Consider the following 18,328-nt stretch of genomic DNA (forward strand, 5'->3'; position numbering starts at 1 on the left):
TGGAAGGCAGAGGCAATGTAGGGATGGCTCTGGAGGTGTCCCCATCCAGCATCCCCCAAGAGATGGCAGCAGTCACATCCCCACTGTCCCTGGCTGCCCCACTGCAAGCAATGGGGGCTTCAGGTGACCCCCAGCCCAATGGCAGCACCACAGGGCAAGCAACGGGGATGGGGTTCCTGGAGGTGAGCACAGAGGAGAACCCAGGTGCCAGTGCAGCAGGGCCAGCTCCCAGCCACGCAATTGTCACTGCCAGGCCATCACCAGAGCCACCTGCCACTGAGAACAAGCCCACTGCTGGGATCCTCTTGCTGGCTGCTGGCCACACAAATGTGTGGGAGGCTACAGCTGCACCCCAGACAGGTGCCACAGGCACCACTGCCCATGTAGACACCACCAGCTCTGAGAGCAGCACCAAGGGTGCAGCACCCTCAGCCAGCACCAGCAGCACCCTTGTCCCTGATTCCAACGCCAGTGGCACAAGCCTGGCCACCACGCCGGCCACCACACCATCCACCAGCATGTTCCCCAGCAACACTAACCTGCCAACCACTTCCACAGGCTGGGACACCTTTGTGACCAGTGTCACCACAGCCATGCCACCTGCCACAGCACAGGCCACCAGCACCAGCAGGGCCCCATCCCTTGCTGTGACACACAGCGAGATGAGCGGAGGTGGGCAGCCTGTCCCATCCCCAGCAGCACGTACCCCCATGCTGGAGACAACTCTTGGACCCTGGGGCATCCCTGGTCCCAGCACTGCTATTGCAATGTCTGGTTCTCCCTTCCCAAGCCTGCACAGCCCAACAGAGGAGGCCACAACAGCCCCCTTGTCCCTGCTTGGTGTTGGTGTAACTGGGGTGGCAGCAGCTGGACAGACTCCCACCGAGTCAGCTACAGGCACCACTTCTGCATCCATTGGCTACCAGGACATGGGACAAGCAGTGAGCACGTCACCTCCTGCCTTCCAGACATCTCCAGGGGCACCTGCCTGGAAGGAGAAAACAGCCATCAGCAGAGGCAGCACCACATCCACTGCTGCAGGGAGCACCATGGCCAGCACCACAGGCAGCATCACTGCCACCACTGCAGGGAACAGCACTGCCACCACTGCCACCACTGCAGGGAACAGCACTGCCACCACTGCCACCACTGCAGGCAGCACCACTGCCACCACTGCAGGGAACAGCACTGCCACCACTGCCACCACTGCAGGGAACACCACTGCCACCACTGCCACCACTGCAGGGAACAGCACTGCCACCACTGCCACCCCCACAGGGAACAGCACTGCCACCACTGCCACCACTGCAGGGAACACCACTGCCACCACTGCCACCACTGCAGGGAACAGCACTGCCACCACTGCCACCCCCACAGGGAACAGCACTGCCACCAGTGTGGGGAACAGCACTGCCACCACTGCCACCACTGCCACCACAGCCACCACTGGAGGGTACATCACTGCCAGCACTGCAGGGAACACCACTGCCACCCTCGCAGGGAGCAGCACTGCCAACACTGCAGGGAACAGCACTGCCACCACTGTCACCACTGCAGGAAGCACCATGGCAGGAGGCACCACAGCTATTACATCCACAGCCCCAGTGAGCCCAGCCAAGGAGGTGGGAAGTCTCCCAGGCACCACGGCACCAGTGACACCACCAGCCACCACCAGCCCTGCCACCACCCTGTCTCACACCTTTGGGACACAGAGAGGACCATCCACCCAACTGAGCACATCTGCCCACACCACCACTGGGCACAGAACTCCTGTACCTGAGCCCCAACCCACCCATGAGCTTATCAGTAAGTAGATTTTCTTTTTCCCAAGGACAAGAGTAGGAAAGGGGTTTTCAGCCAGTCAAGCATTGGGATGGATGAGGGTACGGCCTGGTCCGGGGTGTCTCATCTGCGTTGCACATTGGGCTGCCAGATTAATGGGAAAAGGCAAAATACAACATTTGAGAGCATCCCAAAAGTGGGTTGAAAATTGGGTTACAATCCATCAGAGCACAGGCACAGCATCCAGGCAGCAAGCAGGTGGGTTTGTCCTGGCTTCAGGATGGATAAAGCAGACATTAATGATTTCACACCTTTTTCATTGATCTCTTGCCCATGGCAGAGCCAGCGACTTCACTCTACCCCTTTGGCGTGGAAGCAGGGGATCAAGAGTACGTCCGGAGGATGGTGGATTTTAACTCACCCCTGTTCAAGCCAGAAATTGGATTTCCCTTTGGGAAGTCACTGCGAGATGCTCTCTATGTGAGTGCCCCCTTTGGTGAGCAAATAACGGATGTGCTGCCTTTTTGGTAAAAAAAACCAAACATTGAAATGGAGTAGAAACTAAATTTCATCTGAAATCTTTTTTTTTAACATTTAAAATGGTTGGTTTCTGCTCACCCATGGAGGCTAAAAGCTATCCCAGTCAGCAAATAACAAGTTCTTTTGGTTAGTTTACAGATAACGGACAGATCATTTTTCCACCCACGGACAACTATGTCCCAACCAACCCCAACCCCCCTCCCCGGGGCTTCACTGGCCGGGAGAGCTTGCCAATGGTGGCTGCCTTTTGGGATGATGCAGACTTCTCCAAGGGTGTTGGCACCACTTGGTACCAGGTGAGGGCCACCAGAGGTGTTCTGGCCTAATCCAGTTCCCAGCTCACTCATTTAATTCTCTCTCTTGCCATCTGGCAGGAGTACTCTACACTCAGCTCTACCCAAGACCCCATTGTTCAAGATGTGGAAGCAAAGATTGAGAAATACCTAAAGATCCCCTATGTAGCAAAATGGACCTTGAAGGTGACGTGGGAGAAAGCTCCAGCGTACCCATCCCAGAGGGATGACACTCAGGTGAGCAGTGACACACCAGGTGACAGAGAGGAGTGCTGGTGGCTGTTTCAAGCCTCAGTCTGCTCTGCAGGGAGAGCAGGAGAGGCTCTGGGAGCACTAAGGGGGTGCCTTGGGTTTCTCCAGACGAGCACCTACCAGGCAGTGCTCAGCACCGACGGGAGCCGCTCCTTTGCCCTGCTGCTCTACCAGGACGGGGGGATGCGCTGGGACTACAGCAGGCTGGCTGCAGCCAACGTGCTCATCGGCTTCTCCAGGTGCTGCACGCCTGTCACTGCCTTTTGGGACAGCAGAGATTTGTTCCAGCACTGTGTTGAGACTGTCAGAGGCATTACCCCCAGGAGAGCCCAGCTCCCACTCCTGTAGCAATCCTGCCCCACTTAAACCCTTTCTCTTGCAAACTGCAGCAATTCCCACCCCAGCTGCTCTGTGGGGGGAAGAGGAGGGTTGTGTTGGAAGGATGACCTCAAACCTCCTCTCTCCACACAGCGGCAATGGCTATGCCCAAAACAACGAGCTGACTCAGGAGCCACCGGCTGTCAAGTACCGACCAGACCAGCACAGCAGCACCGGCTCTGGTACGGCACCGGGGGGCCCTTGGGGAGGGTGGGGATGGAAGGAGCTGTGTGCTCTGTGCCAGGAGCATGTCCCCAGCACCCATCCCTGGGCCAGCAAAGCCACTGGATAAGAGCTGGCCCCCCAGAGCAGACTGTAGGTGTCCCATATCCTCCTGTGGCTTGCCACAGCCCCGCTGGCTCTAGAGGGAGCCTGGAGACCTCGTGTGAGGTCAGTGGCCGGGGACAGCTGTCCCATGGGATCCCTCAGCACAGGCAGAGACCCTGGCTGAGCAGTGTTGCTCTGTGGTTGCTCCCCCAGATGTGCGTGGGCTGTGGATTTACAGACTGGACAGTCGCTCCCGGGTGAATTACAGGCTGCAGTGCCTGGCGTGGCTGGACACGGAGCCAGCGCCGGCCACCTGGAACAGCCAGCTGCCACCCTGCCCCTGCTCCCGGCCCCAGGCAGAGCTGGATCCCCGCTACCACTGGAGCAGAGGTGCCAAGGACAGCCCCCCAGCACCAGCTGCAGGGTGGGGACGTGGTCCCCTCCTGCTCTGGGGGCAGCTGTGACCCCCCCACTATTTCAGGCCCAGCAGACACCTCTGTGAGGATGCTGCGCACTGCGTCCCCCAGCCCAGCTGGAGCTGGGGTACGATGTCTGTACCAAGGTGGGAGCTTGCTCGAAGGCTGGCAGGAGAGAGCATGGAGCCCCCCCTTCCAGACTGCCACTAGTAAGTGGGAACTGGCATTCCCTCACCCTAAAATACCCCAAGAATCAAGCACGGGCCCCGACACACCCCATCACATTCCTCCACAGACACGGAGTTGGAAGCGTTCAACTGGTGCTGCCGGCGTGTGGGGAAGCCCCTGTTCTGTGCCAGGTTTGCTGAGAAGAGACCGAGGGTTGACTGTGAAGGATATGTGCCACCCACCCCCGGTGAGTGAGTGCCCAGGCTCTGCCTCTGCTGTGCCAGGGCACTGAGCTGTGCATGGACCCCATGCTTTAGCCACACTTTGCAACATGCCAGTGGGGACTGCTGAGCCACCACTGAGCAGCTCTGGGGCTGCTCTCCTCCCTGAAATGACACCAGCATTTGCTCTTCTTCTTCTGCCCAAAATGTTTCTGTCTCTTTTGGACCCCAGCTGGTGCCTTTGGGGACCCTCACATCACCACCCTGGATGGACTCACCTACACCTTCAATGGGCTTGGGGACTTTGTCCTGCTGCTGGCCAGTGATGCCCAGACCAGCTTCGTTTTGCACGGGCGCACAGCACAGACTGGCATGGCCCAGGCCACCAACTTTGTGGCCTTTGCTGCCCAGTACATCTCCAACACCACCACAACAGTGAGTAGGAGTGCCCTGGATATGAGTTTGATCCTCTAATGGGAGAGACTTCTGTGGCAAGTTGGGCATCACCTCAGCATCACCTACAAGTGGGTGGGACCCAAGAGGCAACCCCTCTCCTTTTCCTGCCACCTCCCACCACTCCAACAAACTACCATTAGTGGGGGGATGGACTAATATTCACCAGGCACAGGTCTAACACCTCCTGCAAACAGGCCAGCAAGGGCTGGAGACTCTGGAGGAACATGGCCTGCTCCACCTCTTCCATTGCACATTCTTCATCCTGACACTTTAGCACAAGTGACTGCTCTTCCTGACTTTGCAGAATTGCTCCCCACACCCATTTAGCTTCATTAAGCAGAATGTCCCGGTGTCACCAGGAACAGGCATTGAACAGCATGAGGAGGGGGCTCAGGGCTGGGAGCCCCCCAGCACAGCTCTCCATGCTGTCAAGGTCAGCTGAGCAGTGGTGGTGGCCTGGGCATGTCCCTTACCAAGGTGACAGGCAGCTCTCTGTCCTCTTCTGTGCAAACATCAAAGCTGCTGTACTGTATGTCTGCTGGGGTGGAGAACACACCAACACAGGCCCCAGGGCTGAGCCCCTCTTCCTGGGCTGGAGGAGGACAGAGTTAAGAATTGTTCCCAGCACGGAGGGACAGCAGGAAGGGACAAGCAGAGGGGCTGACTGGGACATCCACCATGATTTTCAGGTTGAGTGGACCTTGGGGAGCCAGGATGACATCCAAGTCCTCCTGAACAATGAAACCATCCAGTTTTCCTATTCCCAAGGTGAGCAGGATCTATTGTTAAATGCTAAATATATGTGGGGGGGACCAGAAATGACCCCATCTCCTGGGACCAGTCTGCCCAGTGCTAGGGCAGCCACCCTGGGCTCCATTAAATGTCTCTCACCTGTGCCTGTCTCTGATGTGGGTGGGGTGGATGGGGAGCACTCCCCTCCAGGAGTGCATGGTTGTCATTTCAGGTGCCAGCCTTGCATGGACTGTCCCTCTGTGCTCTCCTTCTCTTGCAGACCTGGGTGATGAGGTGTACTACAGCCCTGGTGTTCTGCTGGTCAACTCCTCCTCTGTCACGGCCGTCCTCGATGGGAGCGTGGCTGTCTCTGTCTCGGCCACCTCTGGGATCCTCAGCGTGCTCTGCAGCCTCCCCGACTGGTACCGCAACAGCACCAGCGGCCTCCTGGGTGAGGGCTCTGCCAGAGCCGGGTGCAAATTCTCTTCCCACTCTAAAGTAGAAAACTGGGCATTGTGCTTGTGAGGGCAGGGACACCTGGGTATAACCTAAACACTGGCCTGCACCAGAGAGGAGGTCAACCCTGGCATGGGGGATTCCAGCACTCTGGTGATGCTCCACCAGGTGTGTGGGACCATGACCCTGCAGATGACTTCCAGATGCCAAATGGTACCAGCATCCCTGTGAACAGCAGTGAGGAGGAGATCTACAGCTATGGGATGACCTGTAAGTCCAGGCTTAGGATCCCTCTTGATGATCCTCTCCTTCCTGCACCTTCTGGCCATGCTTTGGCTTGAGATATTTAAACATTTGCCTGAGCAAAAGCAATGTCAAGGGGAGGTGTTTGGTGTCCTCACTGCCTCGTGAAAAAGAACCCTAAAATACAACAAACCTTAAAATGGCCTGTACCCATGGCGTGCTCTCTTGCAGGGGCTGTCGGGGAGCACAGCCTGTTCACTCAGCCTCTGGACTCACCAGCACTGAACTTCACACCCTTCTTCTTGTCTCGGCTGCGGCAGGAGAACGAAAGCCAGTACGAGCTGGTGGCCTCTCAGTGTCATGGCAGCAAGGAGTGCATCTATGATTCACTGAGCACAGGGAACTTGGCCCTGGGCCTGGCCACCCAGAGCCTTGCAGCTGACTTCCAGCAGAGGAAGACAGCACTCAGTAAGTGGAGCACATCCTCACCTCTGAGAGGGCATGGCTTGGATGTAACTGGGCAGTGCCCTGCTCCTTTCCTGGGCTCTCTTGCTTCATATGAGACAGAAGACAAGTCACCAAGGTCTTGGATTTGCACTGCCCAGCTGGCTTGTCTCCAGTCCTGGGAGATGCCACCAGCAGGACAGTTGCCATCAAGGTTTTGGAATTGCATTTCCTGGAACTGCATTTCTGGCTTCTCTCCAAACCTGGGAGATGCCACACGCATGCTGTGCAATATAAGGGCCTTGTTGGTGGGCAGCCATGACAGCATCTGCCTGGGGTCCCATCCTCACCAGAAGGGAGTTGGAGCCAAGGGGTGACAAGGCCACATTTGTGCTGGGATGCTCTTTCCTCAGATGCCTTCCCTCCCATCATCACCGGTGACGCATCAATCACAGCCTTCAGGACACAGAAGGTCACAAGGCAGTACCATGCCTTGGGGGAGGGTGCACGCTTCATTCCTCATCTCTCACCAGAGCTCAACATATCGGGTAAGGAGGGAGAGATGGAGCAGCTGGGATGGGAAGGAATGGGATGGAATTCCTCTGCCATCTCTAACTCCTACCTCTCCTCCTGGCAGAGAATGGCACCCTTGTATGGGAGCCCCGTGGGACAGCCCCATTCACCATCAACCTGGAGGCTGTTGGCTCCAACAACATCTCTGCACTCCTCCAGCTCCGCTTCACCCTTTGCAGATGCAGCAGGAGCCAGGACTGTGACTACAGCAACACTGTCACTCTCAGGGAGTCTTCCCTGCAGGTAATGTACCAGAAAGCTCCTCTGGTGACACACTGAGCCTGCCCCCATGCCCGCTGTGCTGGCTGTCTTCTCTGTCCCCCCATCCTCCTCCCGTCCCCTAAGCCAGTGTCACTATCCCCTTCCCAGATGGCAGCCTGCAGATGCGAGAGCGGCTACTCAGGTGCCCTCTGCCAGGACCCTCCCGACCCCTGCTCCCAGGGATGCTTCCCTGGCGTGGGATGTGACCCTTCCAGTGGCTGTGGCCCCTGCCCAGCTGGCCTGACGGGGGATGGAGAGCACTGCTCAGGTGACAAGGGCTCACAGCGTGCCCCCTGGGACCCCAGCCAGGCTGTTTGTCCCGGTGCCATGGTGCAGTGTCTCAGCAGATATCGATGAGTGCACGCAGGGGATGGAGTGCCCAGGGAACAGCACCTGCACCAACACTGTGGGCAGCTACGTCTGCTCCTGCCTGGCCAGTCAGCAGGGTGAGTATGGGATCCCTGGCAGGCATGGCCCTCCTCGCCATCACCCCAGGCTCTGTGGGGGAGAATTCCTGAGGGACCCAGGCTGGCCAGAGAGGAGAGAAGGGGGAGCTGCTTGAGCTCTGTGCCCAAGCCCTTGCTGTCATTAGCAGAAGGGACCAGAATCCAGCCACCACTCGTGTTCCCAGGCTGTCGATCTCACTAATCCGCTGGGAAGAGAAATTTTTCCCATGCAATTTTTCTCCTTGAGAAAAAAATTCTCATCCCAGCAAAGTTCAAATGCACATGCGGAGGTTGGGGGCTAAATCAAGCCCTATTTTCAGATTGCTTTGGTGGGGTTGAGTTGATGGCTTTTGCTCTTGTTCTAATGCTGGGATTTAAGAAGGGCAAATGGCTCCAGCTAGAAGGAGGGGGAGTGGGGCTTTTACTTGAATTAATATTGAAATTCCTAACACATAAAAGAAAAACAAAACTTGGAAGAAAGGCCTTATGGAGCAGCTGAGGATGGCTCAGAGAGCTGGAGCTCTGCTCTGCAGCCAGGTTCATGCCTCTACCATGCTCTCCATCGCACAGGTGAGAGACCAGGCTGTGGCTCAGCCTGTGGCTACCACTCCTGCCCTGAGGGCTACTGCAGCAACGGGGGACGCTGCCACCTTCACCCCATCACTTGTGCCCCCACCTGCTCCTGCCCCCCGGCTTTCACCGACCAGCGCTGCCTGGTGGCAGGGGGGGATTTTCAGCCACTGCCCAGCTCAGGTGGGTACCTGTGCCCAGCGTGGGGTGAAACCCAACCCCACTCACCCTGCTCCTGGGGTGCCAGAGCCACCACTGTGGCTTTCCCCCAGCAGCTCTCCCTCGGAGAAGCATCCAGATGAGGATCAGGACACTGCAAAGCGCCACTGCTGAGGAAGTGAACAGCACTGTATGTCACTGGGGAGGTGGGCTCAGAGCAAGGCACACACTGGCATACTGGGCAGCATGGCAGCTGGGAGTGGGCAAGCCTCTGGATGCCCTCCCATGGGATCTCTGGGGCTCCAGCAGATCCACAAGCCCAGAGGGAGGAAGCACCAATTTCATGATGATGGCTGCAGCCGTAGCCCAGTGCCAAGTCCCCAGCAAATGAACCAAAGGCCAGAGCAACCCTTGGGGCTTGGCCAAAATGCCTGCATCACTCTTCAACCTTTCCCCATGCTGGTGTCATTCTGATGTGCCCTAATGCCTTCCTGCTCCCCTCACTGCAGGTCTCAGCCATCCTGAACTCCCTGGAGGTAAAGGCTTTCCAGAGCAACACCAACATCACCCAGATGTGAGTCAGATGTGAAGAAGCCTGTGACCACTCCAAGGATCGGGTGGGGCAGGGCTGAGCATGGGGCCAGAGAGTTTGGTGCACAAAGGGCACTTTCCCCCAGCTCAGAGTCTGTTTTCCAGCCCTGATGCTGGTAAACCCTTGGAGACACAAGTCTGTTGGCACCTTCCCCTCCTGCCTCATCCCTTCCTTGCCATGGCCCAGATGGGAATACTGAAGCACGGTGAGGCTCAGTCACTCTGAGAGGCAGCAGCAGCTCCACCGGCACCCCTCTTTTCCCTGCAGGACAGACAGCGATGGCTTCACCTTCGTGGTGGTGTCCGAGTTTGCCTATGACAGCCGCGGCACCGTCATCCGCTTCCTGAATGAGGAGCTGCCCGCGGCCATCACCGGCGCCTTCAACGGGCGGCGGCGGCGGCGGGAGGCGGGCCCGGGGCTGCTCTTCCAGCGCCTGCACCGGGACAACATCACTGACCTGGTGAAGCGTGAGTGCTCCTGGCACTGAGCTGGGGAGAACCCTCCTGTCCCCATCGTCCCCATAACCCTGAGTGCCCCAGGGATTGGCTCACACCCATGGGGGAGATGGGTGGGCAGCCTCCCAACCCCAGGCATAGATCCAGCTTGGGGAGGCTTGGGGAAGCATCAAGGGGTGCTGCTGCAAGGCCGAACCCATGTGCTTTCCCTCCCCAGTGACAGTGGACGAGCTGAGGGACTATTTCCCCTGCTCTCTCTACGGCTACAAAGGCTACCAGCTCCACTACATGGGGACCATCGGCTTCATCTGCATCTCCCCCTGCAAGATGGGCTACTGCCAGCACGGTGGCCAATGCCAGCACCTGCCCGAGGGGCCCACGTGCAGGTAGCAGCAGCCTTGGGGTAGACAAGGCCACCCTGCTCAGCTGCTTCTCCCGCAGCAGCTCAGCTCCTCCCTCCCCATCCACAGCTGCTTGCCCTTCTCCATCTACTCTCCGGCCGGCCTCCGCTGTGAGTGGCTGGCCATCAGCCTGGCTGCCTTCCTCGGCATCCTGCTGGGAGCCCTGGCTCTGCTCTGCCTCCTGTTTGCCACCGCCTGCCTGGCCCTGCGCCTCTGCCACCGCCACCGGCACCGGAGGTGAGCCACAGGCTGGGCCTGCACAGGGCTGGGTGCTGGCTGGGTGTCAGAGAGAAAAACTGATCAAAAATCCTCATCTCAAAGATCCACCACTGGTAGAACTCATCTGGTTTGGACAGGGGGACCCTGCCCTGGGAGAGGGGTTGGGTGGCCTTTTAATATCTTCAGCCCCTTTTCCAGACATCTGTTGCTCAGGGGTGCAATAGCATCAGTGGGTTGAATGTTAGCTTTCCTTTTTCCCCCATGTTAGGGAGTGTTGCATTTCTTCCTCATCCCACCCAATACTTGGTTACAGATGGGCTTTCTATTTAATTTTAATTTGCATACCACCCAAATGATTTCCACTTCAATTCACATGGGTCTGGAAAGAGCTGGCCTGGAGCAGGGAAAAGTGGTTTAACAATTGAACCTTGCTCTTCTGCAGAGCAGGGACTTAACAGAGCAATGGCAAAGTGCAAGACTGGGGTGGAAGAACCAGCATCTCCTTGCCCCCTCCCTAGCCCTTGGTCCTGCAGAGGCATCCACACTCAGGGGCTCTCCAAGCCCCTGGCTCTAGTCGGAGCTGTGTCCTGCCCCTGCTCCCAGCTCCCTGCCAGCCCTGGAGCCAGGGATCTCTGGGAAGTTCCTCTGTTCATTTGCATTTGTGGCAAGGCAAGAAATTGTATGTGCACAACTGGAGTTTTTCCTCCTCTTACAGCCCCATCAGTCAGTCACTGCTCCCCTTTGCCATCTGACCCAGACCCCAGCATCAGGCAGGGGGTTCTCTCTCTGCTGACATGTTCTCCCTATTCTGTTCCTCCCTCTCAGGACCAAGGAGACCTTGTGGAGGACACGACCCTTCTCCTGTGAGTACATGCCTGTAAAACTCCCCTCACTAAGGCTCTGCTTCACCCCAGTCCTCAAGCTCCACTCATCTTCCCTGCTCCAGCTTTAACAATGGCAGGAGAACAAGCAGAGCCCACCGTCTCCCACTCCCTGGAAAGGCATTGGAAACTGCAGCTCCAGGCCATTGACCCCTCAGTCCAGGTCTGTCCTCAGGTTACTGTTTCCATGGGATATTGGGGCTGGGAACTTTGGGCTGGGCTCTGAATCCTGGCCCTGTGCCTCAAAGGAGCTCAGGAGCTGTGCCTCATCCTGAAACATCACCAGTGCTTTGGCCGGCTCTGGGATCCACACCAGCGTCACAAAGCACAGAGCCAGTGCCACACTGACTGCATGGCCTGCTCCTCCTTTACAGATAAGGATCCAGAGACCCCACGTTGTGCCTCCAAGCCAGTCCCCCCAGCAGCCCTAACCTGCCACCAGTCCTTTTCTGGCACCTCCAGGCTCACAGGGGAGCCAGACACTGCTGCCTGCTCCGCTGCTCGCTCTCGAGGTCTCCAGCAGCAGCAACACACGGAAGCAGGGGACAGGCAGCTGCCTTTTGGGTTCTGGGAGGATTCTGGAGGAGGTGCTTTTCTGAATGTGTGTTTATGTTGGGTGACCAAAGCAGGAGGATTTCACCTTTCCCCAGGACCTGCAGAGACACCTGGGATCATCCTTGAAAGTGCCTGCACCAGGGGTATGTGCTAGTGCAATATAACCAGACCCCGCAGATCCCCAGAGAGCAGGGCCAGGTGGGGCAATGCAGTGATTGTAATCCCTTAGGAACCAAATAGAATAAACCAAAAATGTTGGCTTGCTGTTAAATTGTCTGCACCTCAAGGGTCTCTGCTTCACTGTCATTGAGCCCTCAAGTCCTTGCTTTCTACTGGTTCCACAGAGCCAAAGTGAAAATGGATGTAAATTTTTTGGTGGCTTCATCCCCTCATTTTCCCTATGTACCTGCAAGTCTCCTGACACTGCTCTCATGGACACTGCTTACAGTGGCTCAGATCACACAGGTCAGGCTTTGGCAACTACAAACATCCCACAGCCCTTCAACCCTGGTGAGTGGGAGATGCTGACCCAAGGAAGGTATATTAGACCCCATCAGATCCCCAACTCCCACCCCATTCACTGCCCTAGACCCTGGCTGAGCTGTATCTCCAGTACTAAAGCCAGGAACAGAAATATCCTGTAATCCTGCTGCTCCAAGCCTGCCCTGTCACTGCTTCCCACCCCACTTTGGCAGAGGACATGGCTGCTGCAGGATCAGGGATGCTCAAACCTTTCCAAGGTCTTATTGAACAAACAAGATTTGACAATGATTTAATTTTTTTTTAAGAAAGGAAGATGCTCTCTTACACACAAAAAATTATTTTTTTGCCAACATTTCTGATCATGGGGTTGCATTTTGGCCTCACACACCCAGCAGATGTATTGATCTGATTCTGGCTTGATCTGGAGAATTGTTCCTTCTCCTGAAGGAGAGACAGGGCCCAGGGACCACTCAGGGAGGGATGGCTGGGAAACAGAAGTGGGGGACAAGACAGGACAGGCTCACAGGACAAGCCTGGTGCACCCTGGCATTTAAGGGCTTGGCCATAGTCAACCCATGTGTGGTGTTTAACCCTTTCCCAGGGGTCCAGCCTCACCCTGCAGCATGGGAGCACAGTGGGATGTGGGAAGGACAAGGGTGGTGTGTGCAGTGGGGGGTACCTGCCCACCTCCCCACCTGTTCTGCCCCCCAGCTTCATCTGGGAAAGGACAACTAAAGCAACTGAATCCTTGGGACAAGCAGGGTTAGAAATGTGAATTCAGGCCAGGGCAGGCAACTGCAGGCTCTGGCCAAGTGAGCTGCCCTGTGTGGTGGGCAGGGGTGATGGGTTCTGTGGGGGTACACAGGGGAAGAGCAGATCAAAGGGCTTGAGGATCAGCCATGGCCCAGAACGTGCTGCAGGTGTGCAACCTCCCAGTTACTTGTCCTCTCCATCTGCAAAGAAGAAATGAGATTTGCTCAGCCACCTTCTCCCTGAGGGGCAAGCTGGGAGCCCCAGGGCATTTTCTTGCAGGGGCACAGGGATAGAGGGAAAGGAGACCCCACAGTCCTGCTCACCTATCTGCTCATCTGAGTCATTCTCTGCCTCCTCCGAGGAATCTGTTGGGGGTTGCAAGAAAGCCCCACATCAGCTTACACCATAACCACATTTGCTGTGGTCCTCCTCACCTCCCAGTGCCATTACCTCCAGACTGTGCTGGTGGTTATGTGCTGAGGGAGATGACTCCACAACCCCACACAGCCCAGGGCATGGCACAACCTGCACATGAGCACCCCAAAATCCATCCCCCATCTGCTCAGGGCTCTTGCTGCCTTAACCACAGGGAGGCTGGGACATTCCCACTCCCCTCCCAGCCCTGGGCACCAAGACAGCACCACCCCAGTGCACATGAGCTGCAGACCCACCCATGCTGGGGGACTGGTATCCATCACAGCCGATCTTCGGCCTCTTCTCACTGTAGCGGGCGCAGAGGTGGGCACTGCCCGCCCGATTACAGCACCAGTCATACAGCTTCAGCTCCTGGTCTGGGGGCAAAAAGGACAGTGAGGGGCTGAAGGGAAGGGGAGGGAGATGGGCCGGTTCCAGGCGAGGCTTTTGGCAGCTCCACACTCCCTCCAAGGGAAACAGCATGTCAGGAAGCAGGTTGGCACAGAGATTAAAATTATTTACAGGCTAAACAATGCCAGCCTCAGGCAGGGGATGCCAAGGCTGGCTGTGCTTACCACGGTAGGGTGACGCCTGCCTGGAGTTCCTCCAGTACCTCTCCTGCCTCCCCTCGATGAGCTGGTCCTGGCTGTCGTACAGGCAGCGCACGCCGGCGCCGTGCTGGTTGGGGGAGGCCAAGTGCAGCATGGAGACACGGGCACCCCACCTGCCTGAAATGGGCACCAGTGAGCCTCAGGCAGCTCTGCCCGGCCAGCACACCTGCCTCAGGGCAAGGACTGGGCCAGAGCTGGCTCCTTGTTATCCAGCACTGCCCCCACATCACCCACGGTGCTACAGGGGTTTAGAGGAACTGGTGGAGACCATCCAAGCAGTCCCCAGGGGGAGACCCTGGTCTCCAGCACCCCCATGCAGGTCAGACCAACTCTGGCCAGTCCAATAAGACAAGAAGAGGTCAGCCCTCAATCCTCCCCACTTTTCGTGTCTCTGAAGGGTAGGCCAGCCCCCTTCTCCTTTTCCTTAGGTCACCTGCCCACCCTGCCAGGTGGGACCCCCCCCACCCCTGCAGGAAAGGTGGGGAAGGACAGTTTGGGGATGGGGAGGGTGAGGTACAGGATGTTTACTTGCCTCCACGGCTGCTCTTGAAGCGTGGGTCCTGCTGCCCTTGCTGCAGGGAGCAGGGGCAGGTGGGCAGGCCCTGGCTCCATGCCCGGGGCTCCTGCTGCTGCCCCGTCCACGCCAGGCACTTCAGCCGGTAGTTGATGCCCACGCGGCTCTCCAGCTTGTAAATCCACAACCCACGGAGGTCTGAGCAGGGAGAGAAACCATGAGCTGTCACCTTTGGCCAAGGGGACCACAGGGGCTGTTCTGTCTCAAGGTGAGAGTCATGTGGTGCTGATGCTGGAAGCTAAGCCCACGTTGACCTCCACCCTATGTTCAACAGCCACTCAACAGAAGGGAAACAGGGAGAGAGGCTCTTGTCAAAGAAGAAAGCCTTGGGACAGAGCCATTGGCACAAAAAGTGACCATGGGCACAGCAGGGATGTTTCAGCCTTAGGGCATAGTGGGTACCCAGGGGAAATGTGCTTCAGGGGGAAAGCCTGGCCTTGAGAACTCAGTGAGAGCCTTGCCACAGGGGCAGGCTGGATTTCATTCCCTGGGAATATTCCCCTCCTTGTGAACCCACCCCAGCTGTGTGGCACTACCTGTGTTGTAGCCCCTGAACTGGTCAGGGCGATATTTGGCAGCTGGAGGTCTCTTAGTCAGGTCATCGTTGTGGTAAAAGCCATCCCCACTGAGTGAAGAGAAAAGAGAAAAAATCAGGGGTTGCTCTTCCTGAGTGGGATTATCCCAGCCCCAGCCCCAGCCCCAGCCCCAGCCCCAGCCTGCCCTTCAGCCATCCTGACCCTGTGCCAGTGGAACTGCAGCACCCATGTGACAGCTCTTGGGACAGGAGGGCAAAGGTATGAGCTGCCCCAGCCTGCTTCCTCCTCCATATGGGGTACAGTTCTTTTTGGGTGCTGCAAACACTCCTGCTGCATCAGGGACTGAGCCCACAGGCATCTGGAGACCCCCAGGAGCAGCTTCCATGGTTTCCAGCATTTTGCCAGGCAATTTGGAGGAGAAACCCACGAGTGGTCACTCACAGGCACACACGTCTGTGCTGCCTGTGCTTCCCATCCAGGCCACCTTTTCCTTACCCAGCTGCAGCAAGCAGCTAATGAGAAAGCCCTGGAGACAGCGTGTACGGGGAGAGACGTAATGCGAGGAGGCAGGAAGCAACTGCTCCGGCCAAGCACGGAAATCCCTTCCCTCGGCTGGTGCAAAGTTCAGCAAACATCCCCTATTTCCCACTCCTTCCACCCAAACTGCCAGGATGCTGGGGGCCCAGGACTCCAGAGGGATTTGTGGATCTTACAACAAGCACAGCTCAGCAAGACAACATGCTGCAGCATGATCCAGTCCCTAATGGAGCGAATTTGTTTGTGAGGCCCCTATATGTTAGAATATATGGGCATGCAGACCACATCTGGGCTGTCCTCATCCTTGTAGGGCACTCCCTGGGATATGGGGGAAGGATTCAACCAGTGGGAGCTGTGGGTGGGATGCATCCCAGTGCTCAGAGGAGGCAGGGATGGGGTGCTGAGCTGCTGTACCTGGTGTAGCCAATGAGCACATTGGTGGAAGTGAGCCTGGTGTAATCCCACTGCATGCCTCCATCTTGGTACAGCATCAGGATGTAGGACCTGAAGCCATCAGTGGTCAGGACAGCCTGGTATGTGATTGTCTGGGAAGAAGTGTTGCAGACAGGTAAGAAAGTGAGTGAAGATGTGGGGTTTAAAATTCAGGGTGTGGGGCAGTGCTTGCTGGGGAAGGGCCAGACTGAGGTCTGGAGGGAAACAAGGCACACACAGCTAGGCCTGGTTCACATTTCACATGGAAAATGTGATGGCTTTACTTTGAAACTGTTCCATGACAAGCTTCAAATTCACCCAGTTTTATGCCTCTGAAAAACAGTGTTTCTGGTGTGCAATAAACTCCCACCACCTAAAGAGAAAGGTTTTATGGAATGGGGGAAGTTCAACTAAAGGTGTCCCTCAAAAAACCTGAAAAACACCAAAACATGGGCACAGCCCAGTCCTTTTTGGCAAAATTCTTCAAGACTGGCCTTTGTCACAAAACTGGTTCTTATATTCAGGCACAGAGAAGGTCACTGCCTGCAGGTCTTGGTGTTTTTTGACAACTCAACAGCGCCTGTGTCCCATCAGCCCTCACCTTCCGGGTGTCAGTCCGTGCTGTGTGGACAGGTGCCTTCTCCCAGGTGATTTTCAGGGTCCAGGCTGCAGAGTAGGAGGACCTCAGGTACCGCCGGACCTTCGCTTCCACGTCACGGACAAACGGCGGCTTGGCCGTGTTGAGGGTGGAGAACTCCTGGGGGTTGGGAGCACACACGCCTGTGTCAGCTCTCAGTGGGACAAAACAGGCCTAGACTGGGGTCACACTCAGACCCTTGTAGCCAAAGTGCTGGATGGGATTTGGATGGCTCAAGAGGTGACATAGCACCAACAGCTCTTAGATTTGGCTCAGAAAAGGGAAAAACCATTCATGGATTCCATCTCAAGAGGCGTCCACAAAATAAATGATGAGCTTATAATCAAAAGGTGTTTTGTGCAATCGTGCTCCCAGGTGGCTTCACTCACCTGGTAAAAGGTGGTGCCAACACCTCTGGAGAAGTCAGCGTCGTCCCAAAACACAGCGATCATGGGGACCTCTTCGTGGCCATTGAAGCCACTGGGAGGAGGGTTGGGGTACGTGAGGATGTTGTTGTCTGAGGCTGGGAAAATGATCTGTCCATTGTCTGTGAACTGAGCAGAGGGATCCCTCCATCAGGTGAGGTCAGGACCAGCAGCACTCCCTGGCATGGGGGGGCAGCCCTCCCATTTCCAAGTCTGTTTTGAGCAATGCCCAAAGAAAGCCACCACCTGCCACTGCTGAAATGGCCACAAAGTCACCTCCTGCTGCAAACAGACCCCAGCAGCATCCCAACAGCTTCAGCCCCACAACAGTCCCATCCCAGGCACCTGGTCCCTGGTGCCTCTCCCAGGGGTTTAGGTGATGGCCAATTGCCCAATGAGTCAAGCCCAAGTGGACTCACATAGAGAGAGCTGCGCAGGGTTTTCCCAAATGGGAATCCAGTCTCAGGCTTGAAAAGTGGAGAATTAAAATCCACTCTCCTTTCCACGTACTCCTGATCATTTTCCCTTGCTCCATACCCATAGAGGGGCACAGCCGGAACTGGAAAAGAAAGCAAACAAACAAACAAACAAACAATAAAACCAAACCACATTTACAGCAAAGCTTTTGTTCTGTATCAAAAATTTAAAAGGGCTGAAATTATCTTGCTTCTACTGGGACAGAACCTGGGCAGCAGAAGGATAGGAGGACACTGCTTAAAGCCTCCAGGGACACTCTGCATGTCACCTTCCCTTGCAGGAGCTTGTTCCCTCTCCTTACACAAACACAGCTGCCCTAAACCTCCTATGATGGCCTTTGTGGTCACTGTCTCCTGCTTCAACCAGCCCTGTTGGGACACTGAATGGCTGCCATTAGGAGGGGAAGAACATTGTACAAGGACTGTGGCAGGGGACAGCACAGAATTAAACACCCACAGCTCTTTCTAGAGACTTCTACAGCCTTCAGCTCCTTATTTATTTCTGTCAAAAAAAAAATCATTTGGAGGGGATGGGTTTTCCAGCTGATGGGACTGTATTTAAAGCAGACTCAGCCTGCCAACGTTGCAAGCTCACGTGCAGGGGCTCCTCGTGCTGTGTCTCCCCCAGGATCCTGCCTTCAAATAGATCCCTTCTTTTCTGGGCACTGTATGTCCCTGAGGATGGTCCAT

General features: G+C 56.4%; 2 protein-coding genes across 2 annotated transcripts; both read left to right on the forward strand.

Annotated features, from left to right (window-relative positions):
- Window positions 1-167: 167 nt before the first annotated feature.
- Window positions 168-1,814, forward strand: LOC136560849 (uncharacterized). The gene has a single exon (XM_066556926.1). It carries the CDS (start codon window positions 168-170, stop codon window positions 1,812-1,814), a length of 1,647 nt encoding a protein of 548 aa, XP_066413023.1.
- Window positions 1,815-2,115: 301 nt separating this feature from the next.
- MUC4 (mucin 4, cell surface associated) lies at window positions 2,116-11,829 on the forward strand. The gene is made up of 25 exons (XM_066556929.1): window positions 2,116-2,262; window positions 2,454-2,618; window positions 2,697-2,852; window positions 2,976-3,106; window positions 3,339-3,427; window positions 3,726-3,902; window positions 3,994-4,137; window positions 4,224-4,343; window positions 4,550-4,752; window positions 5,463-5,541; window positions 5,786-5,956; window positions 6,130-6,231; window positions 6,436-6,672; window positions 7,286-7,464; window positions 7,591-7,750; window positions 7,830-7,928; window positions 8,499-8,681; window positions 8,771-8,847; window positions 9,167-9,231; window positions 9,517-9,716; window positions 9,922-10,090; window positions 10,175-10,342; window positions 11,150-11,187; window positions 11,271-11,368; window positions 11,580-11,829. The coding sequence occupies exons 1-25, from the start codon at window positions 2,116-2,118 to the stop codon at window positions 11,634-11,636; spliced, it is 3,414 nt and encodes a 1,137-aa protein (XP_066413026.1). The 3' UTR covers window positions 11,637-11,829.
- Window positions 11,830-18,328: the final 6,499 nt, after the last annotated feature.

This window comes from Molothrus aeneus, chromosome 10 (genome assembly GCF_037042795.1).
Source record: "Molothrus aeneus isolate 106 chromosome 10, BPBGC_Maene_1.0, whole genome shotgun sequence".
In the NCBI taxonomy this organism is placed as follows: Eukaryota; Metazoa; Chordata; class Aves; order Passeriformes; family Icteridae; genus Molothrus; species Molothrus aeneus.